At 37.1% G+C, this 16,808-nt stretch overlaps 1 protein-coding gene across 1 annotated transcript in view; it reads left to right on the top strand.

The window, feature by feature from the left end:
- LOC104168007 (chromosome unknown open reading frame, human C5orf22) overlaps positions 1-15,502 on the top strand; it is a gene marked incomplete at its 5' end in the record, with an annotated part of 15,861 nt that extends 359 nt beyond the window's left edge. The window contains 8 exons of the mRNA XM_009708438.1: positions 2,257-2,402; positions 3,598-3,747; positions 7,278-7,740; positions 9,694-9,756; positions 11,934-12,055; positions 12,931-12,997; positions 13,609-13,748; positions 15,070-15,502. Coding sequence (XP_009706740.1) covers positions 2,257-2,402; positions 3,598-3,747; positions 7,278-7,740; positions 9,694-9,756; positions 11,934-12,055; positions 12,931-12,997; positions 13,609-13,748; positions 15,070-15,202 — 1,284 coding nt within the window. The remainder of the gene's footprint in view (positions 1-2,256; positions 2,403-3,597; positions 3,748-7,277; positions 7,741-9,693; positions 9,757-11,933; positions 12,056-12,930; positions 12,998-13,608; positions 13,749-15,069) is intronic.
- Positions 15,503-16,808: the final 1,306 nt, after the last annotated feature.

Genomic DNA, 16,808 nt, shown 5'->3' with positions numbered 1-16,808 from the left:
TGAAGTTCAGTGCCCAGGTGACCTGAATTTCCTTCCCGATTGAGTGATTAAGTTAGAATCATAGAATCGTTATGGTTGGAAGAGACCTCAAAGATCATCAAGTTAATTAATGCCATTATTGGATTTTGGCATCTTTTTAAGCAATTACTGCTGACTTCCTTTTTTTTTTTTTTTTTCCCTTCTTTGGGTCATAGTTGCTATAGTTAAAAGGAAATAATACCTACATACCTACATTACACTGCTTTTAGAATTAGCTCGGCGTTAGTGCAGTACTTGGAAACTCAACCCTACACAGTGTATGACATGTCGACAGCAAATTGGTAAATATAATCATCCTAACAAACAGATTGACTGCCCCTTGATGAGAAATGTTACATTTGGAACACTACTTTTTTAGTTAAGTAATTGAAAAAGGGAGTGAAGAAGGAATTGCTTTTGAACTGCTGTTTCTGGTTTCCCGTATGGTTTATTTACAGTAGCCTAAGCTGAGGCCTTAGTCCTAAGTAAAAAGATTCTTTACTAGATTCTTTGCAAACAGAAAACTTCAGTGTAATAAAGCTTATTAAAGAAAATAATGTTCTGAATTTGTAAGTAAATAGTTTAACAGCGATCATTTTTGCTAAGACTCACTGAAATATAAAATGCTGTGATAGCTGATTTTTCATGGTAACCAAAGACTTAGTGTCACTGTAGTAGGAATACTGAGATAATGACTATTAATGATTCTTCTTTGTTTTACTTTGTATACTTCTGTTTTCAATTAGCTTAAAGTCTATTCATAGGAAATGCATATGCTGTGTTTTCAATATGTGCACGTATATGCATTGGTTTGTCTTGCATGAAATATAAATGGCTTTTCATCCCAAAAGGCAAGAACTTCACAGAAACTATATAGTCGTTTGCTGACATTGATGTTCCTGTAGGGCAAGTTGTCGCTAGATGCATCATACATTGATTAATAAAAACAGCTGGTGTGAAGGAAATTTTGTTCTTAATCCAAAGCAGGAGAACTTGCAAGGTTAGAGATCATAGCCTCTTGTGTCTTCCCCCATCCTCTCCTAGTCTCACAATTTGTAGTAGCACTTACCTGATATGAAACTTTAATTTTAATTGCAAAGATTGTAGGTTGACCAGGTAGACCTTTTTTGGAAGAAGTAAAAGTCATGGATCAGAAAACCCTTGTTATTTTTAACCTTGTTTTATCTAATGTTACAGTAGTATACATATTACTGCATATGTAGTGAGTAAACTGAGGAATTTATTCCTAGACAGATGGAATACAGTCCAAATTTCAGCTGTCAGTCATGTTTTAAGGTTATGCCCATGCAGTACCCAGGATTTGTCATCTTAATCAATTTTATCACAAAACAAAGTAGCTCATTTCTGTTGTAATGTTGAGATCATGTGTAATTTTTGTTGCCCAGTCCTTTTACAGTCTTCACATTCCCTGTATAATAGGGCTGTGATTCACAATCCTTGCTGGATTTGTTCTGGCAGCTAAGGCAGTTACTGCTCTGTAACTGTGGGAGAGCCTCTGTGTACTGCAGTTCAGTGTAAGAGGTATCATGAATCAGCCATCAGTTTTCTCGTTTTACCACCCTACATTATTGCTCTTCAGTGATTTGCTATAAATTGATGAGTTGCCTCATCTCTTGTTTTTCACACCTTTGAGTGAAGACCTTTGGCAAGGGGATAAGGTTGGACAGTTGAGAAAAGCAGTCTCTTTATTGCAGCTGGTATTGTAGGGATTAGGCATTAAGCCCTTTCCACTTAAATCATGGTGGGGTCAGTTTTCACTCTATATCAGTTAACTTGTAAAACACAAGTCATGAAATGTTTTTATTTCCATAGCACCCATGCATGGTGAGGAAACTTTATATCATGGAGAAGGCAGTGCAGGGGCAATGTTCTGCAGAAGAGTGGGGTTCAGTTGTAAATGAAAAAAAAATAGCAATTGCGTTGAATGATTAGGGAGAAGAGCTACTGCAAACAAGACTCCCAATAAAGGAAGAAAGAGGGAGTAAAGCTGTGATTCTTCAGCAGCTTCTTGAATGGAACACTTGGGCTCATAATGATTACAGTTCATGAGCTGTCTTGCCACCGGCACTGTTTCCCTTTGTGTTGTGTTCTGTCTCTTCCTCCCTCTAATCCAAATTCTAAAGCAATAAGAGTGGGACTAGCAATTTTGCTGTTAAAGCTGCTACATTTTTCGACCCACTGGTTATAATCGATGTATTTATATTCGTGTTGTTTTAGGTGCTGCCTTTCATCTATCGTGCCATTGGTTCAAAGCACCTTCCTGCCAGTAACATCACCTTTGTTCATCTTGATTCCCATCCAGACCTTCTTATTCCTGTGAATATGCCTGCAGACACCGTATTTGACAAAGAAGCTCTTTTTAGGTAAGTCCTGGGTACTGCATCAGAATACTTGTAAGTCCACTTCTTGCTGCCTTTGATTTATAGTGAATATTGGTTTGACTGCATAGGAACTATGAACAAAAGAGGTGTAAGTCAGGTTCAAGTTGTATCTTCTGTCTTTTCACTTTTGCTGAAAAATTTATTTTTCTGAATGGCAAAAGTTATGTTTGTGGTGGTCAAATGCTTATGTTGCATATCAAGCAATTTAAGATGTATGAATTTCCTTTGTTTAGTTGTTCAGTAGTGTATCATGTTATTAGCCCAAGTAGTTCCTCTGGGTAACAGGAGAGCACTCGGAGTGGATGCTTTGTCTGAAGAGCTGTAGCTTTAAAATAGTCTTTCTCTGTTCACACTGAAAAATTACCTTTGAGATTGAAATAACATATCCTATGTTGACATGGTGAGTATGTGAAGTTGGACAAGATTTTCCAATTAAGATCATTAAGACCAAAATTTCCCGCCACTTCTTAGGTAGGTAGGTAACAAGCCACAGAGTGATCTCTACTATTGTCTTTCTCTTCCTGTTTTAAAATAAATATTGATTGCTTCAGTATTATGGTGATTTACAGCAATGACAAGCTGATGCAGGCGGTGTGTAAGTACTTGTATCATCCTACCCATAGTCACTATTTTGTTCTCTTTGTTGGATGAATAAAAAGTTTTGTGAACTATAACATAGACCTACAAAAAATAGGGTGTTGATAATGAGGAAAGATGCTAATCTGTAGATACTGATTGACTCACTTTAATTACTGAGATTATATTTAAAGTCTGGTTAGAGCAGTTTACAATAAAATACTCTCATGAGGTCAGTTTGAAGTTATTTAGAATAGTGTTGATGATGGTCCTTGCATTTTCCTCTGTCAGATGTATCAAGAGAAAAAGGGCAACAAATCCATGTAGTTTATAATTGAAGTGCCATGCTAAAAGTGAAGCTGATTGCACTCTATAATCCTAACTTTTTAAAATCTACTATAGACATTTTTGGTCTCTTACGAATAAAGATTTCCCTCTTTTTCCTTCTTTGATGATGTGACCCTTACTAATGTAAGTAGTAATTTTAGATGATTTGCATGGGAGCTCTCAAGATGTGGAAGATGCTTGTGGTGATCTTGAACATATTTTGCCTACAGAGAAAGTAACAGTGTTATCTCCCGTCTTTCTCCATTCACTACAGTGAATTAAGTATTGAGAACTGGATTATGCCTGCTGTTTATGCTGGCCATATTTCTCAGGTAGTATGGCTTCACCCACCCTGGGCTCAGCAGATCTCTGAAGGAAAACACAATTTTTTAATTGGGAAAGACATATCAACAACTACGATCAGGTAAATTGTCTGCTGTCTTATACTAGTAATATAAAAGCTATCTCTATAGCTTTTCATGGGCTTTTTTTGTATTCTTGGATAAAGATAAAAATTCAATTTGTGTTTGTGATTTCTTTAGGACCTAGTGTGACTATTTGTGTGAATGGGCACAATGAAAATTGTGCCTTAATGGTTTTTTTCATAGGTAATGGTGGCTATTCACATTTCATTTCAGCTACCCAGGTTTTAAGTTAGTTCTCCTCATTAAAGTAAAAAAATCTCAGAAAGCGGTCATTTTTAACGGAGGGCAGCAATTAGATCCTCCGCAGCCTTCCCTTACCAGGACAAAACAAGCCCAGTTCTCTCAGATTCCCCTTGTTCATCACATGCTCTGGCTCTCTAACCAACTTAGCGGCCCTCTGTTAGATCTTCAGTTTATTGATGTCTCTGTTGTCTTGAGGGCCCAAATCTGGGCAGATTATTTCAAATGTGACTTCTCTGGTGCTGAATAAGAGGAGAAATCTCTTCCCTTGGCCTTTTGGCTATGCTTTTGCTAATACAAGGAATTTTTTTTATTAGTCTTCATCACTGCAGTGGTGTACTGCTCACGCATGCTCAAGTTGCTTTCTACTGGGACTACCAGTTCCTGTTCTGCAGGTCCTCGCTTGTCTGTGCCAACCCTGTACTGCTGCATGGGGTTATTCTGTCCCAGGTGCAGGACCTTGTATTTATCTTAGTTTAACTTAACGACATTCCTGTTGGCTGTTCCTCTAGGCTCTCTAGGTCATTCAGAAGGCCAACCCTACCTTCTAGTATATAGGCTACTCTTGGCTACTATGTTCAGTACTGCCTGTAAACTTTCTAAGAGTGCATTGCTGAGAGCATTAATGAAGATGTCAAAACAGTAACAACCCCTGAAGAACACTACTTATAACTAGCTCCCAGTGCGACTTCAAACCATTGATCACCACCATGCAACTCTTGGTCCAGCCAGTTTTTTGCCCACCTTGTACTACACCCAAAGAGTACATAATCAAGGGTTATATACATAAAAGCATAAGATAATAAATATTTTCAGACATCAGGGAAAATTAATTTTTCAACTTTATGAATAGTGCATCCTTTATTTTCTCTACCAGTTAAAACAGAATTATTGTTGGGATATCTAAAAAAAAAAGATATAATTAAGTAAATGAGGTCACTTTGATAGAACTGGCCTAAAGTAAAAGGGGATACTACTATTTAGCAAATGTTACAAAGTTCGCGGTTACTTTTTGCACAATTCTATTTCATAGTAATATACTTATGAAAACTGTGTGTTTAGACAAACTTTTTTTACTGTTCTGGATCAAAAGAGAGTCACATTTGGGTGGTGTAGGAAAACAAATCACTTGCTTTGCTTTGATTCTGTACTCATATTCAGCTATTTTCAACTAGTTCCTTTGATAAGTTTCCCTTCAGGGTGAGCTTACATGCAGTATCACTGACTGACCCGTGAAGTTCAGAGATTTGGTTCCATGGAGTTACAACAAAAGAAAACTGGACAGAAAATGAAGGGCAGCTTTTATTTTATTTTCTAAATAGAACCTAAATGTACCAATCAGAACAAAATCTGTCATCTTTATTGTGACAAAACCAGGCATTTAATGCACATAAAGCTTTCCTTTTTTTTTTTTTTTTTTTCCTTTTTACTGTGAATGGGAGAAAGCAGTTCAACTCGTATCTATTTAGTCTTTGGTCTTGCTAGTAAAATTTTTGTTTGGTATCAGCAATGCCGCTGTTTTTCTGGTGTGATTTATGTTGGTTGGTTGGATTTGAGGTTTTTTTTAAGTTAATCTACTAGTTAAGCAGTGAAACAGGTACACAGGCAGGTGGTGAATTTGCCATCCTTTGATAAAGTCAAAACTCAACTGGACAAGGCCCTGAGCAGCCTCATCTAGCTTTGAAGTTAGTTCTGCTTCGCTCAGATGATTGACTGGAGACTTCCAGATGTCTCTTCCAATCTTAATCATTCTGTGATTCAAGTTCTGATCAGAACCCCTCATTCTGTGGGATGCAGTCCATGATAATTTCACATTCACCATGTTCACTGCATTGTGATTTGTACATCTTGAATGGACGTTTACAAATCATGTCTCTTGCCAGCATACCAGAATAAATCTTTTGAAGCAAGTTCAACAGGAGACAGCAGAGAAATGCTTTGTTTTACCACCTTAAATAAAACACTAAAGCTCTACAATTCTGAATCTGAGGCCTAAAGTAAACCTAAATAATAAGACAAAAGCTGGTGCATGAGAACTAGCACACATATAGAAATACTTCATGGTGGCTTGAATAGTTCTCCCACAGATCCTCTGATCGCCTTAGCAGTCTTGAAAGCATTTCAAGCTGCCTTTTGAAGATGGTCAGGTACCTTTTCTTCAGGTTCTAGGCTTACAAAACTCATGAAGGAAAATTTTTTAGTCCTCAGAAATACGAACTTCCTAAAAGTTTTGTTGACAACAAGTGGCTGGACAGGCAATAGATACCTTAGTTGTGTCCCGCTAACGGAAAGGCTGTAGCATGAGCTCATGTTGAAGGCTGGGGAATTTCTGACAAGAGGCCCTGGGAATGCCTGATCAACAAGATGAAGTTGTGGTCCAGGCTCTCATCTCAGCAAGCTCAGGATAATCCAGCCACAATACATTGGGGAACTAAGCTTCAAATTTCTGCTGCTTATGAAATTATTTGTCTTTGTGGTTGATTGATTGTGATACCCTATTATCAAATGAGGCCTTAACACAAGTGAGCAGATGTTCACACTTTTTCATAATCTTATTTTTTAATCTGAATTTATGATACTTAAATCTTAATGTACTGAAATAATGGTTTGAGAATTATATTCTTTAAATTTTCACTGTAAGTGGAGTATTTAGCATTGTTGCTTTTGTTTGTTTGTTTGTTTTTTTTAATTAAGTGGATTCCATTGATAAATAGCTATTCATCCTCACATTACCAGCTCTCCTCACTTAAAATACAGAATCTATATTGGTGGTTAAAAAAAGTTAAATGCTAGCTGTTAATTCATAAAATTTTACTTTTACTAAATCAATATCCATAGGTTTCAGGGCACTTCTCAAACCCAACTAACAGAATTTTCCTTAAAAATTAAGAAATCCAAGACAAAGTATCCATAGCTTTGCAATCTTATATGCCTTAATATTGACAATATCTTGTTAAATTCTGGATGTTGTCTTTAAAATGCAATTCAATGGGACATTAATCTTAGTAGCACATAATGTAGCATCTCTTTCTTATCCATTAAAACCTTGTAGGGCTATCATAAAAAATATAGAGTGAATTTTAATATATTTATCCAGCAATAAAGAAGTAGAAAACACATCAATTTAAAAACCTGTGGCTTAAAATAAATAATTTTGTGTACACAGTTTTATTGCTTTTGTTACCCATCAAACATCTGTTCATTCTTCTCAGGATCCCTAAAGTATACATGCTTTTTCCTAAGTTCTTTGCAAAGATGTATATTAACTGTGAGTTACTGTCAATTGTAGGGTTACAGGTACAGATCATTACTTTTTAAGTGATGGTCTTTATGTCCCTGCTGATCAGTTAGAAAACCAGAAGCCTTTAAATTTACACGTCATTCTCATCAATCCTACTGAAGCAGCAGACAGCCGGGAAGAAAATGGCGAAGTAGCATCTGCTAAGAGACTGAAGCTAAATACAGATGACACAGCAAGCACCGCTTCTGCCTCTTCATCAGTGGCTCCTGGTGACCTTGATCACAGCACCCCAAGTGTGAAGAAAAACGAAGTGCAAAATACAAGTGCCCTGAACAGGGCAGAAACCTTGTCAGAGTGCTCAGCTTCAAGCTCTCTCAAAAACAGTGAATGCCCAATAAGGGAAGTTGTTAAAGATGTCTGCCAAGTACTGCAGAAAGGGGATGCATATGTTTTAGACATTGATTTAGATTTTTTTTCAGTTAAAAATCCATTCAAAGAAATGTACACACAGGTAAGCATGACAATGACGAGGCCTATTACCATTCACAAAAGAGTACCAATCCTAGCATTTATGTCTTTCATCTAAGCTAAATTAGCAGATCAGCTGATCATGATTAACAATTCATGGTAATATTTGAGGGAGAGACATTCTGAGGGAGTGTACGCTCCAAAGAATTACAACAACCTAACAGGGGTAGATCCTTACATTTGAAATTGGTATTGAGCACACATTCAAGCTCAGAGGTATATGGCTCACTTCTGCTTGTTGCTTGGGATATAAAAGCTATGCTTGGGTTTCCAAAGGTTATGTTCCAAATACCCACAGTAAGATTCATCAGGGAGGGATGACAGATTGTATCATTTTTTACCCCCTATAACATGCTATTGGAAAGCCACGATCGTATTGGGAGACTCTGCCTTTCAAAAGGCATGGTGGTGTTGATTATTGTCTCTGATGCCATGGCTTTAAGCTTAAGACTCTGCTTTGTGTTCCATTTATAACTTGGCTGCACAGCAAAGGTAGCTCACCTGTATAGAGTCATAAATATGTAGATCCTCAAAGGTGGAAAGCAGTTAGCAGCTTTTCTTGACACGAACAGGATTTTTAGGAACTAACTAATCTGCCCTGAAAAGTGGATGTGGCATTTAGGTTTACAAATTCTTCTGCAATATACAGACTTTTTAGCATTTAAGCCTCTCTTTTTAACAGTTTTCACTTCAGCCTATGCTGGAGAACATCTGACATCTTTGAGTGTCAGCTAGACTACTGCTTCTTTGTTCACCGTACAGAAGTGAATATAGTGTCCCTGACCTCTGTTAGCTTCTGACATTCAGTATTTATGATCACAGTATCTTCAGACAATATGCAATGCCAGTTGTTTTTAATCATAAAGAGAAGCATACAGCAAAGGGAAAGCACTGTGGGGGTCTTGCCGTATAAGAATAAAATTCCATACCCCTCTTAGGGCTTGAAGTTCATTCTGAATAAAATAATGGAGGAGTTGGGGGGGGGGTGTGATTGTTTTTTTGGGTGGGTCAGGTGTTTTTTTTGTTTGTTTTGTTTCTTGTGCTCTTTTTTTTAGTTTTCAGTTTTAGGAACCACTTTTGGAAATGGATTTACACAGAGCATCCAGTGTACCTTTTTTGATATAACGATGTCATTTGCAGTTAATATCTCTTAACTCTGTTCCCTCTATTGTAGACTACGATACTTCCATCTGAAAATTTTTCCCAAGTTACCACTCGAAATGTAAGAATCCATGGAAAAGCTAAAAAGCAAATATAGTTCACCAATCCAGATGAGTCTTGTCTTCCCACCAAAAAAGTCTAAAATCCAAAACATTGCGCTAAAGATGCTTTGTATTTCTGTAAAAATTGAATAGTTTACCCTTCCTTTCTCCCTCTGCTCTGAAAAATTCATATGTTTACCTTTTTAATGCTGTTAAATAAATAATGAAATCTGTTTATCCTCAATTAATTAAACTTGAATATTATCAAGGAGTAGGGCTGACAACGCCCTGTAACAGTTTACTTGTGAACTTGTTGGCCAACCAACCTGAAGCCTTTACCCATCCTGTTTTCCTTTACGGTCATAACTCTCCTGTTGGTTTTGTCTGCCTAAGTCTGCCATCTCAGTTTTACTCAGCATCTCTTTGGGACCTTAGTTCAGCAACATGTATATTTAACTTCAGAGACTCTTTAACTAACAGACGGTAAATACTTAGCTTTTAAAGCTATGTTCTTGAAGTCAGGTTTAAAGTTAAGCAATTGCAAAATGTTTGGCTGAGGCCATGAAGTATTGCTTTCTCAAGCCTCACCTGCATTTATAGAGAGTTGTCTGCAGTACTGGAACAGAGGAATGATCTTGGTGCTCAATTTTTTTTTTTTGAAGAAGGAAGATTTTGAGGATTTTGTTTCTCATTTGAAAAGTCTAATTTTTTGCCTGTTTTCTTCTTTTTCAAAGACAGAATATGAGCTTTTGCAAGAGTTGTACAATTTCAAGAAGCCTCATAAAAATGCAACAGAGGTATGATATTTCCTTGTGGGATGCATGAGGGAATGATTCTTTTGATTTACCCAATAAAAACGAGTTACGTCAAGAAAGGAACCTATGAAAAGTTCTTAATGAAGTGGTCTCCAGTTAAGCTGTGCAGCACGCTGAATGCTAATCGGCAGCATCTTAGGAGTTCTTTCCTATTAAACGTTTTGGTTAAACATGTGAATTGCATAAATATTTAACATGAGTGTGAAAAGTAATTTCTGTAAGCAAGTGGTAATTGACAAGGAAGAAATGAAAACATAGTAAGTCATCTGCAATCTTGTTCTTTTTATGGCTCAGCAGCACTTTGGTTTGGTTTTTTGTTCTGTTTTGGGTTTTTTTGGTGGTTGGTTCTTTTTCTTTTTTCCCTCCAGGCTCTCCCCTTCCTTGCGCTAGTTGCTCTTCCTTGACAGTCAGAGCTGTGCTGAATGGCTAACTGTTATCTTACCTATTTATTCAGATGCAGAAAGGACAGTATTATATCACTGTAATGTACTTTTCATTTTATGCGTTGTGTGCTTCTGAATCATGGAAATGTGAGCCTGCTATAGCTGCCAAAAGAGTCATTCAGCCCTGAGCCCAAACCATGGAGACAGCCATATTAATGGTCATTACACCAAGTAATTTCAATAAGATCTTGTCTTTGCTTTCGTAATCTCATCTGAACACTGTTACAGAGAGATTCAACACATATAATTATCACAGATTAATGAATCCTAATTAATATGTGTGTATAAAGAAATTGAGATATGTAGAATGTTGTCAAATTGATTTTCGTATTTCTTAGTCAATCAGCAATAAAACCAGTTAGCTATTTAAAAGATAGTTAAATGTAAAAGGGGTAAAAGCTTGTGATTTAAGTGCCTAATATGATTTCAGGACATAAGTTATTTACAAAACCCAACAAATTTATAGGAGGCAACTGAAATGGTTAGCAGGCTGTGAGTAACGGATAGGTATAGAACTGAAGAAGGCAAGACTAGATTCATGGATGGTTTTATAGTGAGACAGTCAATTTAAAGGCTTTGAAGGTAGAAAGCTAATGAACTTCATGTTTTTCAAAGTTTCAGAAAATATCCTAGATGTCTCATTTCTTAAAATCTGGTTTTGTAGTTCCAGAGTACCACTAGATGTACATTTCTATCATACTACAAGATAATAGTGTGTTGTTTGCAGTTTTTAGGTAGTATAGAGGGGGATCGGATGTGTCTTTAAGGTTAGTTACTGGTGCTACTTAGAAAATTATCTTATTCATACCCCAGGGTAGGATCATAAACTGTACTTCATGATTGGCTGATACCCTCAGCTCTTCTTAAAAATTAGTCCGAAGCTGACATCAATCAACAAAAGAAGTAGCATCTGTTATATGATACAGCCAGCAGAATCCTAAAGGGAATTGTTATGTTCTCAGTTGTTACCCATCTATTCCAATGTGCTTTTTAATAGTTTTCCTTCACACACCACTGCATTTTTAATTCCAAATATGCCAAGCATTGCTTTTCTTTTGATATGTTATGTAGGATGTCTTTCTGCAAATGTTTGCATGTACAACTGTATTTATGTATGTAGCCTCACACCAAGAAGACTGCCTCTTTATGTATTCTGAACTTTTTAAGAAAGGCCATAAACCTTTGCACAATCAGAGCAATACTGACATTTAAATTAATTCTAAGTTTTTTCAGGCACACAGAGCTGAAACAACCTCAGAGCATCAAATAGCCTATTTTAATTTGTTTTTCTGAAAATGCATTTGATTTAATAATATTCTTTTTTTAAACTTAAAAAATTAAATTCTCATTTCATTATAAAAATGTAAAACTTATACTCATCTGAGCATTTCAGTGCTATAGAAACAAATCCAACAATTAGTCATATACAGTTTCTTAGCTCTCCTTGGTGTATTCTGCCAGAATGCAGATGTGGTTTTTTTTTAATTTGTTGTGGGAAAGACAGAGTAAAAGAGATGATTTATTCTGAAGGTGTAACAGCTTCTGCAGATGTTCATTCTCATCCTCTTGAAAAGATGTTCTGTAGTAAAGAATCAGTTGTTTCTGATTCCCCACTTCCAGTAGATCAATCATTTCAGAATTTAAATCATAGGGTAAGCCATGATATTCTTACCTCTTTTTTTCCTAACATACTTTTTTATATGTGCTTATTTAAAGGAGGGCTTGCTGGATTGTGTTGAAAACCGTGTTCATCAGCTAGAAGATCTGGAGGCAGCATTTGCAGATCTGTGTGACAATGATGATGAAGAGACCTTACAGAAGTGGGCTTCATATCCTGGGTAGGAGATTTCTAAATGACTTAAAGTGCAAACAGTAGTTTGGGAACTGATTAGCCCGGCACTTTGCTATCAGAAAAGGAGACAGGCTGGATAGGACCTATGGAAGGCTACCACTTTTCCTTTAGTTCTACAGGAGAAAGAGTCAGACAAAACAAAAGGAAAGGCAGTCTGCTGTCTTCAGAGCCATGGTAAGCCTTCCAAGATCAGCCTTGTACAGCTTCATGCAAATTGTGTAGTCTGTGGAGGGAGGCACGTTTGGTGACTAAAAATTTAGTGGTCTGTGTGAAGCAGAGCTCTCAAAAAAAGCAACAATATGGAGAACTCCTTTGGTGCTCTCAAAGGTTCTGCTTTCTGTGGAAAAATGGAAGTGAATGAAAGGTAGTACCGGAGCAACAGTGTCCACAAAACATCTCAGCAGCATCCACTATGCTTTTAAACTAAATGTTTTCAGCTGAAAAGAAACAGCAAAAGTCCGAGCTTTCCCTTGATAGCAAAATCACTAATTTTCCCCATTAAATGCAGCGGTTCCTGCCAGGCCTGCGTAACAGTGATCACAAGCATTTCCTATCAAGCTGATACAACTTTGAGCTACAACAGCTTCTCTTCAGGTCTGCCCTAAAATAAGTGCAAAACGGTCTTGCCAGAGGCAAGTATGAGTATAGGGGCTTTCTAAGAAAGACCTGGTGAAACAGTACAATGGTACTGATAACTTCCATTTTTCTCAGGTGCGAGATGAAACGGAGAGGTAAATTTAATTTCCAAGTCCTAGGCCATGATAACTTCTTTTTTCTGTCTCTCTTTTTTTAACCACTTAAGGTAAATATATGTGTTTCCAACTGTTTATGTAACAAGTTTTGGGTTTGTTTTAGATCCAGAATGAAGCCACTTGTTCAACTAGTTCACAGTTTGAAAACCAGGATGGAAAGCCCAGACTATGAAATGGTAGGTGACTAGATAAAAGACCAGAAAGTATACAGATTTCAAAAGCATAGGTTCAATAGGGAGGGAAAAGATCATGCTTCATTTCAGACTTCCTTCTTGATTCAGGACTTTGTGAGCTTCTGGTAAGCTTTGCTTTTTTTTTATGTCTTATTACTCAGGCCAGCTTTTCCTTTTAAAGCTTCTAAAATTCTACTCTGCTTGTCTATATTTAGGCAACATTAATGTGATCTTTCAGGACTGTGACATCTCAGGCTGCTTCCTGTGAAGGAAGGTTTTGTTTTACCAGGGTCTGTTGATATACTTTATAGAACTTAATTTAGGGTACCTATTTGTAAAAGATCAAACCTATCATCTTCAAGGGCTGCAGCATACTCTGAATTCCTAGGAGAGGTATGGTGTAGCGGAGATAGTGAAACCATCCATACAATCTCCAGAATTTTATTATTCTTGTGTAAAGAACAAGTTGGGGAAAAAAACCCAAGTCTTACTGCCTGAAGAGGTGTAAGTTACCTACTGGACTAGGGATGGTATCCTAGAGACTTTTTACACACAGATAAGCTATATCAATAACTCATCAACAGAAATAATATCTCTGTTTAATTTACATGAAGGTCCATCAGGCTGGTCTGACCTGTGATTATATGGAGCTTCCTCACCATGTTAGCACTGAAGAGGAGATCGAAGGTCTTATACAATCCATTGAAGTTCTACTAAAAGATATGCCTAAGCCCACACTTGTCACAGTTGCTCGGTAAGACTATGTAGATACTTTTACTTTAAAACGCTCAGACTGTGCTTACAAAGCTAAATGATTCAATCAATATAGCACTGGTTGGCACATCCTAAATTCTGTCTTAAAGTGGAAGCCTTACAGTGTAGTGAAAATTGACATTTGAAAACGTTGATCATAAAGCAGTGACAGTATCTACACAGCTAAGGGAAGGTTCTGCACTGATGGCCAGTTTTACTGGGCTTTAGGGTAGCTAGCACAGATTTCAAAAGCAGTGAAAACATGATGACTTAATCAGCTTCAGCACAGGCTGTATAAAGACTGTGATGAGGCCTTGTGTGTGTTGAGATTGATAGCTCTCACTGGGGTTCATATATCTCTACTACTTTTATTACTTGTGCTAGTTAGAGCAAAGCTAGCTTGGACAATCCTGCGTGGGCTGAAATCACACCTTCCTTACTCTCTTGCTCTAGGATTTATTGTACTACAGATAGAATTTCTGTTTTCAGTAACACTTCTGATGGAAGTGGTTTTCATCTAATAGGCTGAAAGGGATTTATATTTTAGAAAGGTCTAGTAAAGCTTTGTATGGGGTAGAAGTTACGCTTCCAGGACTGTAAGGGTATTATTTGGGAGAACAGGGTGGAGTTTGAGGCCAGGGACATGGGAGAACCAGGGATCTGTCCTGGGACAACTTAATTTGAAGACCACAGTGTATCTGTTGACAAATTGTTGTAATTTAATCACTTCAGAAATGCTAAGTGTACCCTTAAAGGGCAGGCAACAATAGCAGAAGCTGACATGAAATTGTTTTTGTCAACAAGAAATAGCATGGCTAATACCTACAGTGTTCTAGGACGCTTCTTTACTACAGAAGTGTCAGCTCTGCTTTTTTACTGGTATCTGCGGTTCATTAATAGTTACTGTAAATAACGTTATATCCCAGGGATTGTGAAAATTTATTTTTCAAGTTTTCCTACCTGTTTCCTAGTAGCATTTTAATTTTTCAATCTTAACTTTCAACCAGTCCTTTAATTAGATCATTTTCTTGATCTTTGACTGCCAACATGTGCCAGAGTCAGGAAGAGAGTAGAATTGGAGAGATGAATGGGTCACATTCGTGATATGCTGCAGACTTTCTATTCAACTTCAGGCAAACTGTTGCTATTGAAAGCAGTGAGGAGAAGCACAGCGCTATGCTTTGAAGGGATGCTGGGAGGCAGAACTCACCACAGTTTGAAAGTAGCTTCAGCCTAGACACAGAGCGTTACAAGAATACAAAATGTGGTCATGGTGGTGCTATCTGTGCTCATTCATGCTTTTTTTCAATTCCTTGTTACAGATCAAGTTTGGATGACTATTGCCCTTCAGAGCAGGTTGACATCATTCAAGAGAAGGTTCTTAATTTACTAGGTTCGGTGTATGGCACGCTGGATGTGCACTTAGATTACTCAAGCACCTCATCTTCTTTGTGACCTTTCTTCATGTATTGCCCTCTAATGCAGTGGATTAATTTAAATTGCCTATTGGCTATGGTTGCAAGGGGAAAAATACTGTTAATTCAGCAGGTGGCACTAGAACCCAAGCTGAGCCAGAGCTAGTTTTGAGTTGCATTGCTTTCTCCAAGTTAGCTGCATCTGAACTGTTCCCAGTTTGGCTTTGTTCAGATTAGTTCTGTGATTACTGTTTTTACTGTCTTGCTTCTTAAAATTGGTGCAAGAGAAATTATTTTTTGTCCATAAAATGTATTTTTTTCACCTGATTTCTTTAAATGTCTGTAAAACTAACGTATACCTTCTTAAAATAAATGGATTTCTTTTATGTAATTAAACTTTATTTGATGGAATTTGGTGAATAACAGGCATGTTCCTGAGTTGCATTCTACCTTTTAAAAAATTATCTCAATAATGCCATTAAGACATTAGGTTTACAAAGTGATCTTTCTTAACTGCTGTGCTCAGGATGACCAGGCATACCCTTCTCATTTCTCTAAAGCAGCTTATGGCTTCTGTGCAATCTACAGGATATCATTTGTACTTATACTCCATTGCATTAATATTGTCTTATTTTGCCTTAGAGTATCTAACTGGTGACTCAGATAATATTCCTAATGTACAGACATTGGCTTGGTATTTTCATTTTTACATATTTTTGAGGATAAAAAGAATGCATGCATGTGCATATTTTTATCTATTGAATCCTGTAAGGAGTTGAATTGGTTGAATTGGTTTCTTCAGAAGCAAAGATTTAACTTCAGCGAAGTCAGCAGCAAAACCTTCTGTACTAGGTTTTTGCTCATTTCAGTATTGCTATTTGGAAAATAACAGTTTTAGAACCATTTAATTTAGAAAGCAATCTAGTTATACAGAAAACTGCCACTTCCAGAGGCAAAAAAACCCACAGGATTTATTTCTGAATGAAACTGAAATGGGAAAGAGAAAATACCACCTAGAATATTGTCTTTTATTATGAATAAAGTTTACTCGTAATTTCTTCTGAAATAGTTAAGTTCATTTGTTAACATTAGTATTTGCTCTACAGAGTCTTTGTGCACTTTTACAGTTTTTACTACTTCTGCTGTTGATATAAATGACTATATTATAGACTGTAAATATATAATTATTTGAAAATATTTTTTCCAGTAGAATAAATTCCATGACCAGGGACCCATTTTCTTCATGCTTATACATTCTGTCACAAAGACATGGCTAGCCTTGGATCCAAGATCCTTAATATTTCATAAACAGCCACACATTGTGTACAGAAACTAAGTGGAGTCATATCGCGTACTGCTTCTGTAAAGTTTTTTCTAAAGTAAGAGATACTCTTTGCTGGACTTCGAATAAGGCTGTAGAAAACAAACAAAAAAGCAATGGATCAAAGGCGCAAGGGGTACTTCTGTGCTGTGAAGAATTATCTTAGCCCCAGAAAGAGAAGAGCGCAGGGTGTGATAGCACAGTTCTGCCTGGCTAACTGATACTCTGCTTCCATGTCCCAAAACAGAGCGCCTGCAGCACAGCAGCTTCTACCGGGTGCAGGTGCCCAGGTGCCAGCAGCAGCGTTGGGGGCTGCAGGGTCGGC

This window comes from Cariama cristata, unplaced genomic scaffold (genome assembly GCF_000690535.1).
Source record: "Cariama cristata isolate BGI_N322 unplaced genomic scaffold, ASM69053v1 scaffold20809, whole genome shotgun sequence".
NCBI classification, from domain to species: Eukaryota; Metazoa; Chordata; class Aves; order Cariamiformes; family Cariamidae; genus Cariama; species Cariama cristata.
Note: the sequence above shows the minus strand (reverse complement) of the source record. Positions and strands in the feature narration are given on the sequence as shown.